Source organism: Dendropsophus ebraccatus, chromosome 6, assembly GCF_027789765.1.
Source record: "Dendropsophus ebraccatus isolate aDenEbr1 chromosome 6, aDenEbr1.pat, whole genome shotgun sequence".
Classification (NCBI taxonomy): Eukaryota; Metazoa; Chordata; class Amphibia; order Anura; family Hylidae; genus Dendropsophus; species Dendropsophus ebraccatus.
This window is the reverse complement of record NC_091459.1, coordinates 24,316,328-24,342,522: the sequence shown is the minus strand read 5'-3', so window position 1 is coordinate 24,342,522 and position 26,195 is coordinate 24,316,328. Positions and strand designations below refer to the sequence as shown.

Sequence of the window (26,195 nt, the reverse complement as noted above, 5' to 3'; positions counted from 1 at the left end):
GAATTTTTTTGGGACTGCCTGAACTCCAGCCAATCTCACACTCCGCAGCCCTGATGATGATTTGCTCATGAATTCTTTCTCTCTCCTCAGAACACTCAATATCCGATTCTAATCACTGTGATACCAGTAGTGTGTATGAGAGGATTTCTCTGCAGAAGATTTCTTTTGTCCACAGGGCAATTAGTGTCACAACTGATCCCAACGGATGTAACTTTGCAGTATTGCAGTCAGACCCCAAAACCAGGTAATTTTAAAATGTTAAACTTTCTTTTTTCTTAGTATTTGGCATTTTACCATTTAGCCGTAGGCTCAAAGCCATCCGGGCAGCCCTAGGGCAGCATCCAGCGGGAGCTAAATGGCGAGCGTTCGGGTTTGGAAAACGTTTCCGTACTCGAACAATTTAGCAAGTTTGCTCAAAACTAGTGGTGGTGATGTGTAACTGCAGCTCAGCCGCCCGGTCAACACAGTGAACGTGGCCAACTGGTTCTGGCCTTGTTTACTGTGTAGTGCGGCTCCTAACCATTCTTCGGCATGGCAGCTTTGTGTCAGCACCCCGCTGATCTGTGACTGGGTTATCCTGGGGATAGCTAAACGGTATGTTTTGCCCAGACAACCTCTTCAAGGGAACAGTTTTTAGGAAACAAAAAGAAACCATATGTACATTTACCATTGGAACCTTAACCCTTTCACAACCTGGGATCATTGATACATCAATGCCCAGGTCGTTTTAGGACATCAGCTTATGGGATCATATTAATCCCACAAGCTGATGTCCCTATGTCTGCCCTCTCTCCTCTGTCCCCTGCCGCTGTTACAATCTTGTGACAGCAGCAGGGGAGAGAGGGGAGGGGGCAGAGCTCACGCCCTGCCTTTCTTCCCTCCCCCCACGGCCTCCGCAGCCAGGAAATCCATGGCTACCATTGAGGCTCTGCGATCACTTCACAGAGCCCCGATGGACAGGGGACGGAGAATTCTCCCTCTGTAGAGGGAGTATTCTGTGTCAGAAGCCCTATAGATGCTGCGGTCATGCTCACTGCAGTATCTATAGGGTTAACTCTCAGCACCGGAGCGCGGCTCCGGTGCTGAGAGTTGCAGCGAGTCTCTGGCTTTCACAGATAGCCGGGACCCACCGCAGATGACACAGACGCAGCTCTTGCACCTGTGTCATCCTGCGGAGTAAATTAATGTCGCTGCAGCACCAGGCATAGGCTGCAGCAACGTTAATTTACTGCCCAGCTGCGGAAGGGTGTTAAGGAAAGTCTACGGTTTATCCCTTGCACCATTAGGGAGATGAGCTTGAACCTGCTGTGTTATAGGTTATGTTCCCACGTCAGGAACATATCGGTGATGGTGGCCATCTCGTAACATAGATGGCCGCTAATGATCATGAATAGTAACATGCAATAGTACTGCATGTTACTGGAGAATAACAGACGTGCCAGCTCCTTGGTAATCAAATACTGCTGGAGGGCCACTGAAGCTTCTGGATTGGCTTGGGATTGGAAAGAGCAGTATTCAAGGTCTTGAAAGTTTAGTTTAGCAGTTACTGCAGTATGGATCCTGCATTATGACATGTAATAGATGTGCCACAACCTGACATTTCATCCATGTACTCGCAGTTGCATCAGATTCATGGGAACCAGGGATGATGTAGTTGGGTGCACATCAGCAAGCAGAGGTAGAATCACATTGGGAAGAATACCGGAAAATCCCTTTAAACGGGTAGCAATTCAAAACGACTGGTGTCAGAAATTTTTTATATAGATTTGTAAATTACTTCCTGCTGTTTGAGTATTTAAAGGGGTTATCCAGCGAAAATCTTTCTTTTAAATCAAGTTGTTTCAGAAAGTTATATAGATTTGTAATTTTACTTCTATTTAAAAATGCCCAATCTTCCAGTACTTATCAGCTGCTGTATGTCCTGCAGGAAGTAGTATATTCTTTCCAGTCCGACACAGTGCCTTTTGCTGCCCCTTCTGTCTGAGGCAGGAACTGTCCAGAACAGGAGAGGTTTTCTGTGGGGATTTGCTACTGCTCTGGACAGTTCCTGACATGGACAGAGGTGGCAGCAGAGAGCACTGTGTCAGACTGGAAAGAATATACCACTTCCTGCAGGACATACAGCAGCTAAAAAAGTACTGGAAGTCTTGAGATTTTTAAATAGAAGTAATCTAAAAACCTATATAACTTTCTGAAACCAGTTGATTTGAAAGAAAAAAAATGTCTGGAGTCCCCCTATAATTGTGCACCCTGTAACACATCAGTAGGTCTCATTTACTGACTCATTTGGTTTTCCTACAACCCCCTAAGCAGAGTTGAATTGTGACCATTGTGAATTTAATAAATTCTATTAAGACTATGTTTCAAAACTTTTTTTTTTTCCTGGTAGCCTTTTGGAAATCCCAGTTGTGTCTTCGTCAATTTTTGTAGAAGATTTTGAAAGGCTCCTGAATCAAGTAGATGAGATGGACTCCATCCATGATGTAACCTTTCTCATAGGTTCCCAGACCTTTCCAGCACACAAGTACATTCTGGCTATGAAGTGTGACTTCTTCCAACAGCTGTTTCTCTCAGCGGACAGCAACCTAGCGGACTTTCCAGACATATACCTAAATGGGGAGGATTCCGCTGGATGTGACCTGTTTGTCATTGAAAAAGTGTCCCCTGTTCTATTCTCCTACATCTTACAGTTTCTCTACACCGACACCTGTGATATGTTAGTCCATGGCCACAAGCCGAGATACATTCAAAAAGAAAAAATCGAAGGACATCAAGATACAATTATTTCAGATTTTCAAAAAATAAGTTTTCATGAAGATGTTAAAGGCAAATCTGCCTATGAGGTCTATAGGCACAACCAGATCTGTGCAGACAATGAGAAGAAGAAAGGCAAAGGCATGAAGCCTTCCAAGAAAAGCAAGTGTCTGAATGAAGAAAGTAGCCCTGTGAAAATGCTGCAGACCCTAGCCAAGAAATTTGGGATGAGTAATCTGACTTCAAGGTTTGTTATCTTCTTTCTTTTTCATTGTTGAAGTGGTTGGCCACTTTGTAGTATAATAGTTCAGTGTACAGTATTAGTAAGTTTAGTCACAGCACTTACTGACAGCAGCTCCCTGTGTACCTCATAGAGCTAATATCAGACTCTTCTCTTTCAGGCTGTGCTGTCCTGCTCTGGGGTGGTTCTGTCCATAAGATTGCTTACATGGAGGAGCATGTGACCAGGCCCGCCCCCCTGTGTCCACCACTGAGCCTTTATATGTCTATGTAGGACACAGTGGACAGGGCATGGTCACATGCTCCTCCATGTCAGCCATTTTATGGACTGAAACAAGCAGGGCAGCCAAGCCTGTAAAGTTGCCAACCCCCTGTAAATTGGTGGTTTATTAAACTGAAATGGTGTACACTGTATTTACAGGGGGTTGGCCACTTTATAGTAAAATTTCTCACAGCCCTTACTGACAGCAGCTCCCTGTGTACCTCAGAGCTAAAATCAGACGCCCCTCCTCCAGGCTGTGCTGTCCTGCTCTGTGGCGATTCTGTCTAAAATATGGCCGACATGGAGGAGCATGTGACCAAATACAAAGTACACCATTTCAGTTTAATAAACCACCAAAGACTCTGTTAGTTCTCAATTACAGTGAATTTACAGAAGGAGAGAATCAAAGGGATTTTCTCCTATCGGCATTCTGCTCATCAGACTGTGGGCTTTGAAGTCTGGAAAAAGATTAATCCAGTCCTGGGAAACGACCCTGAAGTTTAAGTGCATCAATGTTTGACCAATATCCAAGTTTTAAAGGGGTTATCCAGCTCTACAAAACATGGCCACTTTCTTCCAGAGACAGCACCGCTCTTGTCTCCAGTTCAGGTGCGGTTTGCAATTAAGCTCCATTCACTTCAATGGAACTGAGTTACAAAACTTGCACCCAAACTGGAGAAAAGAGTGGTGCTGTCTCTGGAAGAAAGTGGCCATGTTTTTGTATCGCTGGATAACCCCTTTAATTTTGGTAGCTATAATAAGGCTTCAGTACTGGCCCAAATCAGAGGACCCTATTGGCTTCACTTGGAAACTTAGATTCCCCATCATCAGGTCAATGTGAGCTCATGGGACTGAAGAGCATTGGGCACCATTATCGGTGGGATCTCAATGTCATTTGATGCCTAATACAGATTAGTGCTCAGTTATATCGTGTGTTGGGTACCTACAAATACAAACACATTGGGGCTGACTTTTTCCATAAGTGGTGGTAGTTAGTTAATATGATTTTCATCCTGGTATTACATTTTAACTTTTTTTTTCCGCTGTGTTTTTCACCCAAGGCTGGATGGAGTTCGATATGAAAATGGAGCAATTAATGTAATTAACAAGAAAAGTGGAAATAGACCAAGGTTCAACGTGAAGAAATGGTTGGTACAGTGAGATCCCATGTGCTTGAATGAGCCGTACCTTTTTTTTTTTTTTTTATTCCTATATTGCACCATTCATGATGAAAAGTATTAAAATGGACTTATAGTAAGGGATCTATGTGCTGCCAGAAATGAATGATGAAACTAAATATGTGGTGTAGTGACCATGCAGGATCTGCTTATTCACAAGCTGAGGCGGTCACTGCTGATTGGATGGGCGGGTATTTCCTGCATTGCAGCCATGAAAATTGGCAGCCTTTGGGATTACAGAACCCAGTGCCATTTCTGAAAATAATAGTCCAGCGAAAATCTTTTTCTTTCATATCAACTGGTGTCAGAAAGTTACATAGATTTGTAATTTACTTTTATTTAAAAATCTCGTCTTCCAGTACTTATCAGATGCTGCACGTCCTGCAGGAAGTGGCGTATTCTTTTCATTATGACACAGTGTTCCCTGCTGCCACCTCTGTCCATATTAAAACTATGTATTGGTGTAGGCCAGAAGCCATGTGTCAGCCAGCTATAATACATTATTCTAACTCTATAGCAGAGTCTAGAAAGAATAGAATTAGGGGTTAGAATGCATGCAGCAAAAGACAATGCAACAGGAATACTGGAGAAGATTTATTAATCACCTACCGCAAATATTAAACCACATACAGAGATGGATACTTGTAGTATGTTTATATAGCATCATTTAAAGAACATTTTTTTTTTCCTTTTTAAGCTCTTCCCTCTGTAATGTAACCATTAGATCTGAAGATGGGAAAGAATTCCCCTGCCACAAATGTGTCTTATGTGCAAGACTGGGTAGGTGCTTCTTGCTTTCCAATTTTGCTTCTTTTTTTTATCCCGATTCATTTTCCATTCAGTCTCAGTTCTTTTATATTTTCTTTGTCGTAGAATATTTTCACAGCATGCTGAGCAGTTCCTGGATTGAGGTAACTACTGTCTCTTCTTAGACCTGTCCCAGCATTTGTTCTTATGTTCTTAATCTGTTATGGATTTCACACTGCTGTAAATTGTTTAATTTTATTTATTTTTTTGCGGAAATTAATAGTACAGGCGATTTTAAGAAACTTTGTAATTGGATTTATTAGCTGAAAAATGCATTTTTATCTTGAAAAAGCAGTTTGAAGCTCTCCCCCCTCTCTTAATTGTTCTCTATGGAGAGGGGAGGGGTGGAAAGAGATGAGGCACCAAAACAGGACAACAAGGAGTTAATTTACAGCTACATCAGCGGGCTATCTCCTTTGAAGTCAGCACTGACCTCTCTGACCTCTGAATACCGGCTTTCACACAGCTCCCACTGTGTAATCCTTTGTTCTCTCTCTCTGCTGAGTCGAGATTTCCTGATAATGAGCAGTGGATGAGAGAGAGAGAGGAGGGAGGGGGGACCTGGGGAAAGTCTTTTTGAATGCAGATAATGGCAGATTTGCCTAATAAACCCAATTACAAAGTTTCTTAAAATCGCCTGTACTATTAATTTCATGGTATTATCATGAATGGACCGGCACTGGGGATTTTTTTGAACCACGGCCAGGCACGGTGTCAGTGTATTTCCGAGCACTGGCCCAGCCTAAAGCACAGCCCCCATTGGGAGTAAACCTCCTCCCCTGTATGACGCGGCTCCGTTAGAATCAATGGAGCCGCGTCATAGAGCGTTTTTTTTTTCTCCCACTGGGGGTGGGCAGGTGCAGTAATAGACCGACATCCCCGTGCTGTCGCTGGTCTATTCATAGTAAAAACAGAAAAGCAATGTATCGCTGGTACGTTTGCTTGAAGTACGTGTAAAAGTGCACAAATTGTTCATGCGTGCATTGGATCATAATGGAGTGATTGCATCATCCTCTAGGCTTTCCTGTGTTCTGTAGATCATGGGCCAGGTTTATTAAAGATACTCCCCTGGCGTATGCCACAGAAAAAGTGTCAATTCTTACCTTTTCCGCCAGCTCACTCACCTTAACCCCTGCTCGCCTGATAGGTGCGGCAAGGAGGCATGGCCAAAAATAGATTTTTGTGCAATCTCTGTGGCAGGTGCAGGGACGGGCTCCTCTTAGTATATCCAGCTGGGAAGATTAGGACGGTGCCTCATTTAAAAAAAAAATGTCTCCTCCATGTGTGTTGAGCCTTAGGGCGCATTCACACTACGGAATCACGCTTGCTATCTCTTTTCAATAGGAGGACTCGTGCGCCTACGCTCTCTGTGCCTCCCAGATCGGAGAATTGAACTGTCAGTTCTTTGAGCAGAGGCGCCAAGTCTCCCATTGAAAAAGATAGTGGGTGGGATTCGCTGTGTAATCTCTGCACCGATTCTGTAGTGTGAATGGGCCCTTATAGTTTTGTCTTCCTGTGAATTTGTATAAACCCCAGTAGTTACTTTTATGTAGTTTGGGCTCACTTTATCACATCTGTACTGCATGGCAAATATGGTAGGAAAAATCTGACATGTATACCAACCAGCCGAACTTTATGTGCAGATATATGCCAAGAGCGCTCTTCTGGGCTTCTGCTGTCCAATAGTAATAAAAGGTTCAGTATATAGGCTGCTTAATCCAGCTGTGCACACAATAAATTATGTGAATTTAACTGTATAGTTCTGTATAAGATATTGGGCCATTTTAAACAGTTTCTGAAAAAATGGCTTCATAGTATGGGGCTAGGGGCCCTTCTAGATGTGTTGAACTAGATGTGTTTCATTAAAGGGAATCTGTCAGCTGCTGTTCACTTTCCAAACTGCAGACACTTAGGGGGAGATTTATCAAACATGGTGTAAAGTGAAACTGGCTCAGTTGCCCCTAGCAACCAATCAGATTCCACCTTTCTTCCTCACAGGCTCTTTGCAAAATGAAAGGTGGAATCTGATTGGTTGCTAGGGGCAACTGAGCCAGTTTCACTTTAAACCATGTTTGATAAATCTCCCCCACCGTGTCTCCTTGCACGAACAGCTATCTAACAGTATCAGCAGTTTGGAACGTAAATTGCAGCTGACAGATTCCCTTTAAACAAGTGTTAACTTCTTTAAAGAGCCTTTACATGGCTCAACATGGCCTCAGAAAAAATCACTGGATGTTCCTGTGGCCCTTTACTTATATTGGTTACAAAACAGAGATTTTTTTAATCTGTCAAACAATGTGATCATCCAGTAAAGGAGCATTTGCTTGTTTGTCACTGGGCCTGTCCGGCTTATTACCACCCCATGTGATAGGGCAATGAGCCATGGGTCTGGATGAGGCACATAGTGGAAATGTATATGAGACTATAAAGAAAATAAAGCTAACACTCAGATGACTGAAGATCTCTCTCTCCTGCAGGCGAGCTGCTGCTCTGCTTTAGAAATGCCTGTTCACTCAGAAGTCTTACAAGTTATTCTTGACTATATCTACATGGATGAGGCTCCGGCCATAAATGGTAGGTGCATTATTTATTTATTTATTTATTTTTTTACAGTTTTTATTGAGTTTTATAAACAGGAACAGGTATTACAGATATAAGGTTGGGGAAATACATTTCGGTTATGGATCCTGTGTAACACGATTCACTTGGCGGAAGTCCCAAAGAGGACTTCTCCCTGCTTCTCCCCGGATCCCACGCACTGCAGCTTTAGAGCGGTCTGTCCGAACTGACAGGCCGCTCAGCCAATCACTGGCCAGGACCGGCACGGCCAGTGATTGGCTGAGCAGCCTGTCAGCTGAGACGGGCCGCTCTGAAGATGCAGCGCGCGGGAGTCGGGGAGAATCGGACCACCAGGGGAGCCCTGGACCATGGACAGGTAATGTATGCAGTTTAAGCAAGGGCTGCAAGGACATCGGTAACTATGTCCATGCAAGCCTTGTTAAACGATTATCGGGCCGTGTAATTGGTCCAGTAAACAAGTGTCGATCTAGCAGATGGGCGCTCCTTTACAGTTATGATCAGGCCATGTAATAATACCCCTAGGGCCCTATTATATGTCCCGATCTGGAGGAGCAAGCTTTTTCCTCATTCTCTGCTCTCTGTCGGCGCTGTTACACGCACTGACAGTGAGCGAGGGGCCGTGAGGAGCTGTGGGAGGGTCTTTCCAGATGATCTTTAGAGCCCATAGGAGATAGTGGCAGTCTGCTGCTGCTGCCACTCCTATCACACAAGGCAACGGCCAGCAGACCGTCGCTATCGACATCAGGATTTTGGTTCCTGTTCTGAACCAGCGATCAGCCGACATTGTGCATGTTAGCTGATCGTTGTTTTCAGCATGAGCTGTTACACAAAGCAATTATCTGCCGAGTACAGCCGATAATCGGCCAAGTGCATCCGATTTTCTCTTTGTGTAATAGAGTGGTTGTTGTAAATTGTGAAACCCCTGATACCTGGGAAAGGGGAGAGCTACTTCTGTGGATGGGGGTTGTGGTGGTTTTACATATTGTATTGCAGAGTTGGAAGATATGGAACAACCGAATGTGGAGAACTGGTCAGGACCACCAAATGTGGAGAACTGGTCAGGACCACCAAATGTGAACAACTGGTCGGGACCACCAAATGTGGAGAGCTGGTCGGGACCACCAAATGTGAACAACTGGTCGGGACCACCAAATGTGGAGAGCTGGTCGGGACCACCAAATGTGGAGAGCTGGTCGGGACCACCAAATGTGGAGAGCTGGTCGGGACCACCAAATGTGGAGAGCTGGTCGGGACCACCAAATGTGGAGAGCTGGTCGGGACCACCAAATGTGGAGAGCTGGTCGGGACCACCAAATGTGGAGAGCTGGTCGTGACCACCAAATGTGGAGAGCTGGTCGGGACCACCAAATGTGGAGAGCTGGTCGGGACCACCAGAAGTTAGAGCCTTCATAGATAGAGAGTTGGTCAGGTGTTTTGTACCAGTGTAGGTCCTCGATATTTCAGATGAAGGGTCTAAAGTTGGCCAAAGAAAAGTAAGGCCATTCTACACTGGTGGATATGTTCCTGCATGGAGACATCTGCTTATCGCTTGCACTTACATCCACAACTCCATGGAGACATCTGCTCTCCACAATGCACTTACATCCACAACTCCAGGCTTGGTTTTTTACGAGAAAATTTTCTGATTAAGATTTTCCAACATGATGACAAATGTTATTGTGCAATAGTAAATGTCACTAATGGTTGGAAAAATCCTGGGTTTACCCCATTTAGAGGCGGTTTATACACTGATAAAGTCCAGGTTATTTGTTCTGTCTGTGATGGAATTCTCGTATTTCTTCCCCTATTTGTAATATGTAGTAACGTCTGCTTTGTTCCTAGTCATGCAGGTCGCTTTTGGCTAATATATTCTGACTTTCTTCTGTGTTCTCTCGTCTTATAAATCATGATCTCACCTCTAAAGAGGTGCTGTGTGCCCTTCTCCTCATTCTCCCTGTAAATCCTTTTGTTTTCACAGACTCTGCAAATGTGGAATTCATCTGTAATGTCCTGGTGATGGCAGATCAGCTACTCATTGTCCGATTGAAGGAGATGTGTGAGGTCACACTTACCGAAAGACGTGAGTAGGAGGGCGAGTATTTCTCCGAATGTGTTACGTGGGCTTTTCTGTTTCTATTAGGGAACAGTTTGAGATGGAGAGTTGTGTGTGTATATAAACAAGGTGACAGTCTCCCATCTGTAAGCCATTAGCACATAAGTCATACGATGTTATGTGTAAATAGCATATTAACCAAACACCTTATTTCTATGGAGAAAATGATTCCCCCTAAAGCAGGCCAGAGACTTCTACTGGGATGTTATTTCCTGATCAACTTTTTAACCCTTTTGCTGCTAAGACTATTTCAGTACTTTTGTGTTATACTTGTACTTTAAAGCCTCACTGTCGTATTTTTTAGTACAGGCGATTTTAAGAAACTTTGTAATTGGGTTTATTAGGCAAATATGCCATTATCTGCATTCAAAAAGACTTTCCCCAGCCCCCCCCCCCCTCCCTCCCTCTCTCTCTCTCCCTCTCTCCCTCTCTCCCCTCTCATTCACTGCTCATTATCAGGAAATCTTGACTTTTTTTTTTTTTTTTTTGCATCAGTCGGGCCTATCTGTTTTATAAAGAGGGAGGAGGAGGGAGATTAGTCGCCAGCAGAGAGCAGAGAAAGGATTACACAGTGGGAGCTGTGTGAAAGCAGATATTCGGAGGTCAGTGATGACTTCAAAGGAGATAGCCCTGTTATGTAGCTGTAAATTATATCTTTGTTGTCCTGTTTTGGTTCCTCACTCCCCTCCACCCTTTCGCTCTCCATAAGAGAACCACAAAGATGGGGGGAGCTTCAAACTGCTTTTTCAGGATAAAAATGCATTTTTTGGCTAATAAACCCAATTACTTAATTTCTGCAAAAAAAAATGTAAACGACAGTGACACTTTAAAGGGAATCTGTCAGCACCTGGGCTGGTCCCGAGGTGCTGACAGTGTAGTGTAGATGTGTGTCCCCTATTGTGTATGTGACCTTTGTCGAAGCCATCAGTGCTGTAGATTTTTCAGTCTTGCGTGATACATTTGAAACGAGTGTCAAATAGGAGTAGCAGTGTGGCGTTTGTGGCACACCTCACCACTACTTCCCCCTCCCTGTTTGCCGTGCATATTGATTTCGGCCCAGACTCCTGCTTCCTGGTGACGTCATCTTCAGGTGCGCATGCGCCGTTTTGGGCAAGGGCCATGCTCGCCCACCTGCCAGTTCGAAACTGAAGCTCAAGATGTGCATAGTTCATACTTTTGACCTATGTGTACAGTACGTGCACCTTTTTTAATTACCTTGAAGTCAAATGTCTATTTACCTGTTTATCTCATTAGGGGTCCTGTTACATGTGGCGATTTTGTCACCCATGGGCTGCCCCAAACAAGTGCCAATCAGTAAGATTCGCGCTTGTTTGAAGAAATCGAGTGGCCGGGTTGCACAAACGATCCATGTATTGTTCGTGCAGCCATTGAAACTGACCGCACGGATATACATATATGCCAAACACACAGCAGTTGCATACTTACCTAGTGTGTCACAATAGGGGAGGTAAGGTACAGCTGGTTAGCACACTCCTGCGAAAGGCATGATGGTAGTGGTGTCTGACAGTCTATGAGACTACGGTGAGACAATGTGAGGTGCTAGGAACACAGAAAATCCAGGAATATACATGTGCAACAAAGAAGCAAGTCCCAGCACTCACCAGTTCAGTAGAAGTTCATTACTTTTATTCCGAGTCCTAAAAGCTGGAAGGGGGAGGAGTAGAGGGTGCGGGAGCGTCTCTAACAGCGACAGCCTGTTTCAGGCTACATAGCCCATTCTCAAGCTAGGAGCAACTTAACTCGTAGTGCCACCACTGGGGTCCTGTTTTCAGCCGCCGGACATCATCATCTTCTGCAGGAAAACTGGTACGTCACATACCAAGCTCCTCCAGTAGCAACATCACGGCTGAGATATTGCCCACTTAGCCAATCAGTGACCTAGCAGGGATCTTGACATTGCAGCTAGCAGAGCCGCAGGACCCCGGCTGTGGCAAACTGGACCCACTGGTGGGGCTACGGGGGACGGGTGAGTTAACTTGAAAGGTGCCGTTACAAATTACAGTTAGTCCTGAAAAAACAATTATATGGCTCTTTTGGAGAGGGAAAATAAGAATGAAAAAATGTTGGACGAGTATGTCATGGGGCCAGTGAGGGGGTATAGAGAGTGCTCACGATACCATCAGCAGCCGAGGACTACCACTAATAGCCAGCATGGAGTGATAGTCCATGCAGCTATTTAACTATTTAGATGCCGCTGTCAAAAGTTACCATTGCATTTAAATGACCCGGCTGTGCATCGCTGGTGGTGCAGTGGTCTGGATCTGCTCCCTGCAGTGAGATCACAGAAAGCCAATCTATCGGTGCAGCCCAAAGCCTCTGCTAGACCTTTCAGGCTGCCTGACTTCGGACATTGTCTCCAAGAGGCTGAAGCAGTCATGTGCAGAAATGATGGATCAATACAGTACATAGACATTGCATTGATTTCTATGAGCAGTCAAGGTATTGCTCGTAGGAGTCCCCTAGGGGACTACAGAGGCGTGTGAAAAAAAAATAATAATAAAGGTTTTAGTTTATTATTTAAATACATCCATCCCTTAATAATGGTTTAAATCACCCACCTTTTCCTATTTTTTTAACCCCTTATTGACCACAAGACATCTTTTGTCAGGGCAAAAGTAGCCTGGCACCGGTCTCCTGTGCAGAATATCACGGGAACTTGGATGCTGCATGACAGCGGGGCCCCTGCTCTAACTATTAAAAGACAGGTCAAGAATGGTGACAGGTTCCCTTTAAGAGGTTAAGTGCTGATTGAAAATATTAGGTAATACTTTGTTGAACCTTGCATATAAATAGGATATTGTTGTATCCTCTTTCAGCCCGTCACGTAATGTTATCACAGATTAGGTTTTCACAGAATGGTAGTGTAGAAACCCAATCTCTGCTGTAGTGACTCCTATGGGATCGCCCCCCCCCCGCTGTGCTCGGCTAGGAGGAAACGGGATGACTTTTGTGCTGCTTGTTTACTGTGTAATGCTGGACAAATAGAGGTACTCCAAGATCCACATCGCTAATCCATATGTACACCCAGTTCTGTTTGTCATCTTCATGACATTTACAGTAAGGGAGAAGAAAACATGTTCTGTGATTCCACAGAGACACAATACGGGCATTGAAGTCGGCTGCCGACTGCTACCGGACTACTTGTGAGTTTAGATTATTGTGTTTAAGCTAAAGGTGTCCACTCAGATTAACAATATACATAGGAAATCCTATAAATGTCAGTACAACTGTGTAATTGATGTGAATGTTATAGGCACATACACTGCATAAGTGTATTTTTCTCTGTAGGCTAACTTTACTCATACACCTATTTGTGAACAGTCTCTTTTCTGTACACTGGGGTTAGTTTAGACTTAATGGGGTTATCCGGGATTAGAAAAGGTACAACTACTTTATTAAACATCATGGGATTGTAGAAATACAGACAGGACACAGAGATCCCGAATAGCACCCTGATAGTAAAACAATATGTAGTCCCAATATGCAGTGTTCCCCCTACTTGCAGGTAACAATGGACATGTAAACAAAAGAAATATTACCAAAAAAATAAAATAATGGGAAAAAAATCCTCTTGCTCTCTCTCTGCGCACACACTCTCTCTCGCGGAGGTCTATTGATAAAATCGTAAAGCGATGTAGCTGCTTGTACATTCACTTTAAAGGGGTTATCCAGCGCTACAGAAACATGGCTACTTTTCCCCCTGTCTTGTCTCCAGGTCAGGTGTGGTTTGCAATTAAGCTTCATTTACTTAAATGGAACGGAGTTCCAATCCAAATCCAAAGAGAGGGGGAAAAGTGGCCATGTTTTTGTAGCGCTGGATAACCCCTTTAATGGCTGATACTCTGTTTTTCTCACTGCTGCCCTTCTCTCTGTATAATACTTCTTCTTTTAGTTTTTCAGCACCTGTTTTGGTAGCACGTGCAAGAATAGGTGCCAAAGTAATGTTTGCTTTGCACACCCATTACTTTTCATGGGAGCCACCATCTACAGTGTAAATTGTGGCACCTATTTTATATATTCTGATTGAAGTGACAGCCCTTATTCAGAGCATAATCCTCACCAGTGACACCAGTACATAAATAACAATCCATTCACAATAGCCGATGGTTGGAGCTCCATGCCCCCGCTTTACGCAGTTCACAGAGCATAACTAGACATGTACTCCATACAAATGAATGGGGTCTGCTCCGGTATATTATGTCTATGTACATGGGCCTTGCTGTGAAGCATATCTCTAATTGGAGGGTGGAAAAAACATGTAATGCATGCCAATATAAATGTACAGGGCAGGCACAGTAGGATCATTTCCATTTCCATGTGATTTATAGAACTTTTACCACTGGTTTAGCTGGATGGTGAACCAATGGAAATAAAAAAAAATGTATTTCCCTAACTACTACTCAGCAAGGCTTCTCTTGAGACCTCTCCTCTTGTTTCTCTTCCAGTTACCTTGAAAAATGCTGCTGAATTGCTGGAATTTTCTGCGTTGTATAATGCCGACCAGCTGAAGGTTTCCTGCTTCCAGTTCATAGGGCTAAATATGGCGGCTTTATTGGAAACCAGGTATGTAGATAGCTTTGTGTTCTGTGTTCATTTTATTTAGTATCAGGACCCCCACCAGAAGACATCAGAACTCGGGGTGGGGGGGCATGCCTGTCCTGCCTGATGGACAGCTTGCTCAGCCAATCAGTGACTGGGGTGGCCAGTCCATCAGCCGGGTCGGGACGTGTGCAGCACTGGGAGTCCTGGAACAGTGATCTGGGCCTGAAGAGGCACGGGGAGAGGGGAGTTAATACTCTGTTACTTTGATTTGACAATTCAAAGGCAATTGACGTCCTTCATTTGTCATCTATTATCCTGCTTTCTATCTACATGAATAGAAGTAGAATGAACTTCCAAGAATTCAGGGCACTCGTTTTGTTAAATCTGGTTTCCAGCTGTCCGTAAAAGTTCTTAACAGAAGCCATTGTATGTACTGTGTAAAGATGGCTTCTAACCTTTTTTTTTTTCCTCCATAATTCTGTAGGTCTTTGGATGTGTTGAGCGAGGATGTGCTGAAAGAACTGGCAAATTATTATAGGAAAATGGTAAGGGTAGTTTTATACGAGAAAATGAATCTTGTGTGCTGTCATGCATATTCTATTTCTATCCATTTACTGTAGGTATGTGTCACACAAGGGCTGTTCCCATTTGTAGCATTTATGGCGCGTCCACAGGATGTAAACGTGAAAATTCACTATTACACTAAATATACAAGCTTGGAGACCACCACCTGTTAAAGGGCATGTGTCACCTGATTTACTGGTTAGAATCAGATACTTATGGTGTGTTTACACAGGCAGATTTATCTGACAGATTTTTGAAGCCAAAGCCAGGAACAGACCATAAACAGGGAACGTGTCATAAAGGAAAGACTGAGATTTCTCCTCTTTTCAAATCCATTCCTGGCTTTGGCTTTCAAAATCTGCCAAATAAATCTGCCTGTGTAAACGCACCATAAGGCTATGTTCACACAACGTAAAACTACGGCCGTAGTTCTCGCCGCAGAACTACGGCCATAGTTTTGCGGAGTTGAACGTAGCCTTGTGTGCAATTGGATCCCGGCCGGAGCGTACACACATCGTATACGCTCTGGCCGGGATCTGTGCAGCGCCAGAAAAAACTGACAGGTCAGTTGTCTGCAGCCGGAATTCAGTGAATTCCGGCCGCAGAAAGACCCGTCAGTTCACACAGTGAAGCGAGCGGCTCCGGCCGCTCGCTTCACTGTGTGCTATGGGAAGCTCTGATGCGGGCGCACGCACGCACCTAAGTACTGGCCGAGATGATCCGGCCAGAGACCGGCCGTTCCGTGACCCGGCTGGGTCTTGGAACGGCTGGTCTCATACGTAGTGTGCACATAGCCTCAGGCTGCATTTACACACACAGATATTTGACCAATTTATCTGACACTTTGTTTCTGGTTTTGACTTAAAAAGAAAAAAAAAAAAGACTATAAACAGAGATCAGGTCATAAAGGAAAGACTGAGATTTCTCCTCTTTTCAAATCCTTTCCTGGGTTTGGCTTCAAACATCTGTCAGATAAATTGGTCAATTATCTGTGTGTGTGTAAACACTGCCTAAACTTGTTCTTTTATTCTAATCTTTTTCTATTTTCTGAATTATAGTAGTAATAATAATAATAATAATAATAATAATAATAATAATAATAATAATTTCACTTTTTTTATACATTGTTATGAGGGCTGCTATTTTGCCTGAGCTGTTTTTAACAGCATTTACTGATCTGCTTTACCGCAAGACTCATGGATATAGACGACAATAGACAGACTGTCCCCTTGAGGTGAATGTGAAACATTACTGAGGATACTCTGACCTTGGAGGAGGTCATTCCACGGGGAGCTGCTATTGTCGTCTCTGTCTACCGGTGTTGCTGGAATGCTGTACAGATCACTTTTACAGCAACTCCTCTTATCACCACAGACAGAACAGGAAGTCGTAGCTTAGTTTTTGCCCCAGTGGTGAGAATGAAAACTGCAAGATGTCTGGATTATTTCATAAAATAGATGGAAAATTTAGGAAAAAAATGCTCAAATTAAAATTATTTAAAAATATATATGTTTTACATAAAAATAATTAACACAGTCCAATTTCTGATGACACTTTCCCTTTTAAGTATTTGTGACATATTATACTGTAGGTACTGTATGATATGACTGCATGTCCTTTTCAACTACACAGCCAGTACAAGAATTTAAACCAGTATAACACTTATTTTGTAAATGACAGATCCCTGCAATGGACAAGAGACTGATCACTCCGTGGTTGGATGGACCAGACATCAGCACTTTGGAGTATGAAGATGGGGAAAGTTTCATGTCTACTAAAGATGACAGCTTTTCTGAACAATCAACTCCGTAAGGGAATTTATAAGATATCTTGCCAGACATCTGTTTTCTCAATTACACATTAGAAGGGTTACTGATAGCAACAAATGTATTTGTTTTATGGTGTATCTGCTGTGAATGTCTGATAGATGGCTGCCACACTCCCATGCCCCCTATCTGCATAAAGAATGGGGGTTACCCAAGTCGCATCCTGCTCAGTGAGCAGCTTGGCTGCTCCCATAACATGGAATAAACCATGTACATGCATTATATACCTATACCTTATAGAGGCAGGGAACCCCCATTCGTCACACAGGTATGGATCCATACATCCATTGGATGTTTACCTGTCCTGTGAGTTAGGAATATCCCCTTTTTTAATAATATTTTAAGTGAGTGTTCATTTTATACATATATTTCTTTATATATCTCAGAAACATGTTGGTTAAGCAGTTTCCTTTTGGTTGTGGGGTCCTAAGTTCCCCAGGGAAACATCTACATGGAGTTTTTATGTTCACATACTTATAGGTTATGTGTTAAGCCATGAAATTGTCCCTAGTATGTATGTCAGAAAGGGAACACTAGATTGACTTGACGTGAGTAAATGTAAATGGTTAATGTAAATGTGTTAACTCTAGATAAGCAATTAAATAAAGTGATGATCCAAAAGAGGCAATTTCTCCATGTATAGATATGTATAGACGTGTCATAGATGCTGTGGGTATAGCGTGGTTAGAGTGGCGTCTCCAGATAACTTGGCACACAGACATGCCATGACATTGTTTAGTTCTTAAGTTCCTTTGATTCAATTGTATACAATATAATTATTAGAGCTTTTATTTCTAGAGAAGTGCTGTACAAGAAAGCCAAAAGTAAAGCAAAGAGGAGGCCTAGAAAGCGGTCAGACAGCTCTGGGGGCTACACCCTTTCTGACATCATCCAGAGCCCACCGTCCACAGGTCTGTTCTGAATCTAATGCCCTGCTAACTTGGATGTTGTACACAGCAGAATATATAATTCCCTTGCCTGATCTGAAAATGATGCCGGACTTAGGTTCTGTGCAGTGCGGTTGGAAGGAGAAATACGTTTTTTATAATGTTGCAGAGATTTTTGCCTTTCTGTTTCCTTTTATATTGTCATGTTGCTCAAATTTCTCTCCCTTTTTAAATGATAGGATTTTTCAAATCTGAAAAAAACAATTCAGTTGAGTCACTCCAGGATTTGTTAACATCCGACTCGGAAGGAAGCTTTGCAGGGGCAAGTAGCCCGAGAGATTTACAGTCGCCCGACTTCACTGCCACCTTCAGTCCACAGAAAAAAGAGGTTTGTTAATGTTCCTGGAATCATGATAAAAACATGGAGGTCTTTCACATTCATTCATTCTTTTTTACTACATGATACCTTACTGGTCAGTCATCTGGCATCCACAGTTTCTTATATTCTGCTTGTGAGCGTATCACTTATCTGTGCAGCAGCTGTATATGTGCCGTTAAAACTTGTGATACAGCCAACAGTCACCACAGAAACATTTTTAAAGGGGAACTATCATCAGGTTAAAAGTATCTAACCTGCTGATATCTTCCTATAGCGCTCTGAGGATGAAGGTAGGATTCTGTAGTGTGTCCATGAGATGCCTCTTTCCTGTCCCCTACTTTTAAAGGAGTCCCACCAACTTTGAAATCTGCAGGTAGATGGAGGTGGGTGTGAAAAAAAACATACAAACATTAACTCGCCTGTCCCCTGTGCCTCGTAGCATCGCCGCCGGGGTCCCGTTCGCCGCCACTGGATGTTATCTGCTGCAGGAAACCGGTATGTCATGTACCATGCTCCTGCAGCTACAATGACACAGTGCAGCTGAGTGTTTGCCCACTCAGCCAGTCAGTGACTGGCATGGTGTCCCTCCTCAGTCACAGATTGGCTGAGTGGGCAATTGCCCAGCCGGGGGTTGTGACGTTGCAGTTAACAGAGCTACGAGGCACAGGGAAAGGTGGGACATCTGCTTTAAGTGTTAAGAAACCTCTCATTAAAGGGGACCTGTCCCCCGCTCCCCGTGCCGGGGCAGAGCCCTGCTAGAGACCCTTATACGTGCACGAAGTCCTGCTGCCGCGACATCGCCGTCTGGAGCCGTCATTCTCTTTGAGCGTCGGACTCATCTCTGATGCGCACCTGCTGGGCTTCAGACAGCGATATCTCGGTGGCGGGAGCGGCTCCAGGAGTGGGACTTTGTGCACCGTGTAAGTATTAAGGTCTCTAGCGGGGGGTCGGCACGGGGGGATGACAGGTCCTCTTTAAGTACATAGGATCAAGCTTTATCTCATAGGATATTCTATCATTTAAGTTATGAGGCAGAGGTTCTATGGTACAGAGTTATCACTTGCTGCAAGTGCAGTCAGTTATAAGACTCTACCCCCTCTGCCCCTAATAGAAGCATCTTGGAAAATGTAGGGAAAATAGGAATCGGCATGGAAGACAACCCATACATTCCACATCAAATATAATAGGTATCTATATTATGTTTTATTATTAGCCTTTACTGTACTTTTATAGGCAAACCATGGGAACCTTTTTTAAATGAAATGTTGTTTATATAATTTTTCATAAAAAACTATTGTATTAACACAAGTAACATTTATTTCTGGTTGTATTAGAAGTATTAAACCTGTTCTTCTTTTTATCAAATAGGAGAAAAATAGGGTTTTTGATGTGAGGTGTACCACCTCACCCCCAGCACTGACCGGGTCCTCTAAACTGGCACAGCATATGGTTTCTTCTCCCAAAGCGATTCCAAATACAAGGGCTTCTGCTGCGTCTCAAAACTGGGTTGCTCTGGCAATCAGGTAAGCATCTGTAATGTGCAAATCGTACAATAGTTGTAACCATCATTTTCACATTTAGTATCGTACAGGTACTGTAGGTCTGTAGAATCCAACACATATAGCTAGTCTTACATTATATATCATATGACCTGGGTTTTTATTCAATGGTCCCAGTCTGTTAAAGCAGCAATTACTCTGGAAGCAGGCATTTGCCTTCAGGACTTTACCCAAGCTGCACCGGTTCTATGGAGTGCATTATCCAAAAAAAAGTCAGTCATCTTGAATACCCAAAGCTTCAAAAGTGCCCTCAAAAGTCATCTCTTAAAGTGACACTGTCACCCCCTTTTTGCATTCTGACATCTCTACATAGATATAAAGGGTAAATTTAGCAGTTTTCATACCTTATTTTATATCATACGTCATGGTGCTTGTTCAAGTAAAAGGTAATCTTTTATCATCTGCATATTGTGCTAAGTGGGTGAGGCTTCATGGTAACAGTGCCACTTAGCCCCGCCCACAGTGCCACCATTGGCATACCATTGGAACAGGCTGGCCTAAAGGTCTAGGCCCCACCCCGTCTAGGTCGGCCCATACCAATGGATGTCGAGAAGGCGGGGCCTATGTACCGATTGTCACGGAACCAACTGTGGGCGGGGCTAAGTGGTGCTGATGCCATGACGCCCCGCCCACTTAGCACAATCTGCAGTTGATAAAAGATCACTTTTTACTTGAACAAGCACCATGACGTATGATATAAAATAAGGTATGAAAACTGCTAAATTCACCCTTTCTGTGAGGAGAAGACAGAATGCAAAATGGGGTGACAGTGTCACTTTAAAGCATGCCTATCAGGGTCCCTAATTTGGTCAAACCAATCCCCCCCCCCTCTACTGTCCGAGCACTTAGACCTGTGCTTACTCTCATTACTTTGTGACTAGTTCACCCATTGTTACCTGCATTAACCTATTTATATGGCTGGACCATTGTAGCAATAAAGCACTTTTACCCCTCTGCCTCTTGTCTCCAACCAAGACTGTAAGCTCTTGGGAGCAGGGCCCTCACTCCTCATGTTTGACTTGATGACTACTTGTATATCTCTGTAATGTCTGATTTTGTCTATGTGTATATCCCCAGAATTGTAAAGTGCTACGGATTATGTTGGCACTAAATAAATATATATATATTTTTTTTTTTTCTTATGCAGCCCGGTTAGTCCTCCTGCTGTGGATCTGAGAACAATTATGGAACTCGAAGAAAATATTCAAAAATGTGGAGCTACGCCAAAACTAGTGGCTGGGTTAGTTGCCATTATTCTAAATCCTTTTATATGATGTCTTACAATACCTTAGAGGCTACGGAGACCTCACATTTTTTTTGTTTGTTTTCTGAATGCAAAATGAAGCTATTTTTTTTAATAGTTTTTATTAGAAATGTCTTACTATTTAGCTGACAGATTTTTTTAAGCCAAAGCCAGGAATGGATTTGAGAAGAGAAATCTCAGTCTTTCCTTTATGACCTGTTCTCTGTTTATAGCCTATTTCTGGCTTTGGCTTCAAAAATCTGTCAGATAAATCTCTCTCTAAACGCACCATTAGAGATGAGCAGCTGGGATGGAGCACAGGTGGAATGGCAGGGGATTATGTCAGATCACTACTGTTTGACTTTTTTTTAAACTTTTGTTTTTCTTTTTAAATGCAAACGAGTACTGATCGGCGAGGTTAATGCTATAAAGGCACGAGAAATCGAGGGGCCCGGGCTGCACAAACAATCCTTGTATTGTTTGTGCAGCCCGGGAAACTGACAGCACGGATATGTATGTAAAAAAAACAACAACTTAAAAACGATCATTCTTATCAGTTATCAGTGAATGTAATAACCTATAGTATCAGAGCTAAAATGTGGTCATATCTGCATTATTTTACAGAACTCAGAAGCCGGCTGCTCATGGGATGAAGCTGTCTCAAAAGCAAAGGAAGATGATGGCCTTATCCTCTAAAGAGAGCAGCATCAAGGCTGATAGCACTACAAATCCAAGTGCTCTGGCTACAAACATCAAGAGCCCACCCAAAACATGGTAAGGAAACCTCAACAATAAGGAGCACCCATACACTTTAATGTTTAGACATTTACCTGTATGTCACCATTGAAGCCAGATAGGATGCAGCTATTAGCTTATATACACACATAATAATCATGAGAACACTTTAAATGTATCTAAACTTTTATAGAGACATGTCAGGATTTGTCATCTTTAGTGGTCTTGCTGCTTGGCCCCCATGATCATTAGAACAAAGGGACAGAAGCATTTGCCTGAGCGCTGTGTCCCTCCATTTCTGTTTGGCTTTCCTCTTTCGCTCAGAAATGGAGACACAGCCAGTTGTTCTGTCTCCTTGTTCTAGTGTTCGGTGGGATCTCGGCAGCCAGACCTCCCCAGTCATTACGTCTGATGTGTCTCTACATCATGCCAGGAGTTGTGTAAGAGTTTAGATACACTTTAACAGCGCTTTCAGTATTATCTGAAAATTGTGCGTAGCTGTTTGTATTGCAGATGTGTACCAAATAGCCTCTTGTGAGGTACAATTGGCTATTGAAGTTTAGGGCTCAGCACACATCATATTCTTGATTAAATTCTATAACTGTGTGTGTCTTTGACTGTACTGTCTTACCCTTTTCAGGGTGAATTGAGAACCAATTGCCAGGTTTTCACCTCACAAAGTGATTGCCAAGGGTGAAAAGGGGAAAGTTGTGCAAAAGTATCAGCATTTCAGGACTTATCATTTATGAAGGCCCAAGGTTAATAATGTACTGTAAGCCTACATTCACACATCCACATATTACAGACCCATTTATTTTCTATGGCCCCATACACACCTATAGATGTTACCGGTCCATGCTGGGGCCTGGATCTGTGCCACAACAAAAATTATACTGGCAGGCCCTAGTATGGACTGCAGCTGCGGCATGGATAAACTATTCTCAATGAATAGAGTCCATGGAGTTAGGGTACTATTACACGGAACGATAATCGCTCCATGTAATAAATACAATGATCGCCGATGACAACGATCATCGGCTGATCGTTGATACAGGTTTGGACCTATTTTCGATGGGCGCCGACTGCGCACCGCTACATGTAATAGCGGTGTGCGTCCGGCGACTGACGATATACATTACCTATTCACGCTCCAGGGCTGCTTCTGCGGTCTTCTTCTCCCCGGGTCCTGCGCGCTCTAGCTTCAGAGTGGCCTGTCAGCTGTCAGCGGTCCCGGCCTGTGATTGGCTGAGCGGCCTGTCAGCTGACAAGCCACTCTGAAGTTAGAGCGCGAGGGACCCGTGGAGAAGACCGCAGCAGCAGGCCTGGAATGTGGATAGGTATTGTATATAGTTAGGTAACTATGTCCCTGCAGCCCTTGTTTAACGATTATCGGGCCGTTTAATAGGTCCAGTAAACGAGCGACGATCTATCAGATCGCTACTCGTTTACAGGTATTATCGGGCCCCCATCCGCCTGTGTAATACCACCCTTAGGGATAGGTATAGATGCACATCAGTAGTGCTGTCCATAGCTGTGGGCCTGCAGCTGCAGACTGCTCTATGGATGTGCGAGTGCAGCTTTAGAATCGGCTTACTTCTAATGCTGGAGTCTGTACTAGATGATATAACAATAGCTTGCCTCCATCAGTGACATTGATATAACCCATACCAACTCCATTATGTTTCAATGATGTTTATTGAATATGAGCAACAATTTTAAAACCGAAGAGGGAAACATAAAGGAGCTTTTAACACTTCTCCATGAAACGGTAATTTTCCAACATCTGAGAAGTCTCCACCTGTTTCAGATAAAGTCTTGGCTTCATCTAGTCCCCATTCTCCAGAATTGGAGGCACAGGCCACTTGTAAAATGCAGCAGACTGTACTATTGTCAGGCAATTATTTAGCCCGACGTCCTTTATAAATAGCATTGGATTTGTGTTTTCTGTACGGATTACCTGGACTAGGTTTTATAGCTAGACATATCCTGTTTTTTTGGTTGACTTTTATGCGCATTAACAATCAATGGATTATTTTGGCCGGGACGTTTGGTTTCCATTCATAACTTAAGTGGTGTGCAACTTGTGAAATCCATTGAAATGAAATACTTGCTATGGAAATCCAGCAGTATTTCTGGCACTCTTGAGGGCCAGAAGGGTGGGAACTTTTCTGGCCTCCTCCTGCAGATGAGTAAGGACTAAGAATACCTCAGACTTCCCAGTCCAGGAGAAACCTCTGTTTTCCTTCCATCTTTTAAGCTATGAAATAAATTCTTGTGAAGCTAGTCAGCCAGAGATAAGTCATCCTAGGTGACTCTTTCACATTTCTGTTTCCGAGTGGGTTACAGACTATAACTCAAAAGATTGAAATGCATTTAAAGGGTTTTTTTCTGGGCTAATAAATATACCTATGTGCATGTGAATGCTTACCAGCTGATGCCACCATAAATCACAACCTTTTTTTTTTACTTATGTTTCTTATTATGGTTTATTATAAAAAATTAAAGAACAAGAAAAGAGACAGTGGACCGGCAACTAACAACTCCAGCAATGCTGATAACCATGTATATGTTGGACATCAAGACAGACAATAGCAAGCAAATTCAGGAGTACGGAGAAGGCACTCCCCATAAAATTTTTCTTTATTCCATCCAAAACATAAAAACTTGCAGAGTGTGTAGCAGTTGGCGGGGATAACACTCAATCACTGAAAAGTGTAATAGCCGTTTCACGCGCGCATGCGCGAATCATCGGACACTGTGTCTGATGATGCGCGCGTGAAACGGCAGTTACACTTTTTAGTGATTGAGTGGCGTCCCCACTGACTGCTACACACTGTGCAAGTTTTTATGTTTTGGATTGAATAAAGAAGAATTTTGTGGTGAGTGCCTTCTCCTTACTCTTTACTTTGTGGATAAAAATTTAAAGGTTCCCTGTCACACCAGCACCCAGGGCAGAGCCCCCCAGACCCCCCAATAGAGCCCCAGATACTTACCCGTTCCTGCCGGTCCCGCTCCCGATGCTGGCCCCGCTGCTCCAGTGGTTTCCTATGGACAATGGACTCATCTTTTCTCATTTACATATTGAGCGTGCAGTCGGGCGGCTATTTCTCTGCAGCAGGAGCGGGGAAGTAACCAGGGCTCTACTGGCGGGTTGGGCGGGATCTGCCCCGGCTGCCAGGGTGACAGGTTCCCTTTAATAAAATGACAATTTATAGAACTTTTCTTTTTTTTTCATTTTCATTATATTTCTGAGTGAGGTTGAACTCGATAGACATGTTTTATTTTTCAGCCTACAGTAAGTAATCCAATAACTCTCTGGGGTGTGGGACATGACTGTAATGAATCGCTCTATACACTCTTCTCCTGCAGGGCAACCTCTTTACACTATGAAGGAGAACCAAAGTCATTCCGTGACCTCCTTCGGGAAGAGCAAAAATCTGTTGTTTTGAATAGACTGGGAGATACTGGGAAAAAATCTGGCCCCGTTCCAGAAGTGGATCCTCAAATACATGCAAGGTGAGAGGACAGAACACATGCAAGTGTTAGAGGAGAAGTCCGACGATTGCTAAAATCCTGTAGGGGGATGGGGGGAGTTGATTAAAAGTAGGCACTTACCTCTCCCAGTGTCTGCGGTGAGCGGTGAAACCGGCCTGAAGACCTCCGCCGGGCTCCGGGATCTCCGTGTGTTTAGGTCACAACCCGGCTGATGTACTGGCCGCTCAGCCAGTCAGTGACTGGCGTGGGATGTCACTCCAGGACAGGGACTGTGATGTGAATGGTGACTATCTCTGTACAGTGTTACAGATTATGTAGCTGCCATATAAGCAGCATAAATACTTACTTAGGAGCTGTACTTTTGGAGGTGTTAATAATGTGGTGTTGCACCTATAGGGAGTGGTTCACGTATGGCTGTGGACATAGGCGGCGGCTTTAGCCTGGCCTTTTCCTTTCTCTAATTGTAGCTTTCCTAGTTTTTATAACTTTCCCTAGAATGTGTACTTTGTGTAGAAGAACCCATAAAATTAGTCTTTGATACGCCCATGTTTAACTATATGTTAAACAGGAATTGAAGCCTTTGTATGTTTAACCTGCAGAAAGTCCTAAAGAAATCTTAGTGTTCCTTGTAAAGGGTTAATGTCTTTTGCATAGTTCTCTGCCATTTCTAATATTTTTACACAGACTATAAATGTAAGTATTTTCTATTTTTTTTTTCAAACTAAGAAATGTTCTGCACATAGTTCCAATCTGCATGTTCATATATATATATATATATATATATATATATATATATATATATATATATATAGTGTGTTTTTATTAAAAAGAAACATAACTTAGACGTGTCTCCATTTTGAGATACGGTTTATGATATGGGTACGTAATTTATTTATTTTATTTTTTATTCTATTTGTTTCTCTATTTCTTCAATTGATTCATTAAATGGCCACTGTCACTTTAATAAAGAAACCTTTTTGACATCTTTTAGAGATCAGTCGGGGTCTGGG

The 26,195-nt window shown here is 43.2% G+C and overlaps 1 protein-coding gene across 2 annotated transcripts in view; it reads left to right on the top strand.

Annotated features, from left to right (window-relative positions):
• Positions 1–26,195, top strand: part of IBTK (inhibitor of Bruton tyrosine kinase) — a 55,662-nt gene that overhangs the window by 18,564 nt on the left and 10,903 nt on the right. For both annotated transcript variants that reach the window (XM_069974693.1, XM_069974692.1), the window contains exons 11-26: positions 91–244; positions 2,390–3,001; positions 4,318–4,404; positions 5,132–5,214; positions 5,308–5,345; positions 7,719–7,815; positions 9,800–9,901; positions 14,401–14,518; positions 14,982–15,042; positions 16,742–16,869; positions 17,686–17,798; positions 18,014–18,162; positions 19,522–19,676; positions 20,860–20,952; positions 21,580–21,729; positions 25,060–25,206. In XM_069974693.1, coding sequence (XP_069830794.1) covers positions 91–244; positions 2,390–3,001; positions 4,318–4,404; positions 5,132–5,214; positions 5,308–5,345; positions 7,719–7,815; positions 9,800–9,901; positions 14,401–14,518; positions 14,982–15,042; positions 16,742–16,869; positions 17,686–17,798; positions 18,014–18,162; positions 19,522–19,676; positions 20,860–20,952; positions 21,580–21,729; positions 25,060–25,206 — 2,287 coding nt within the window. The remainder of the gene's footprint in view (positions 1–90; positions 245–2,389; positions 3,002–4,317; positions 4,405–5,131; positions 5,215–5,307; positions 5,346–7,718; positions 7,816–9,799; positions 9,902–14,400; positions 14,519–14,981; positions 15,043–16,741; positions 16,870–17,685; positions 17,799–18,013; positions 18,163–19,521; positions 19,677–20,859; positions 20,953–21,579; positions 21,730–25,059; positions 25,207–26,195) is intronic.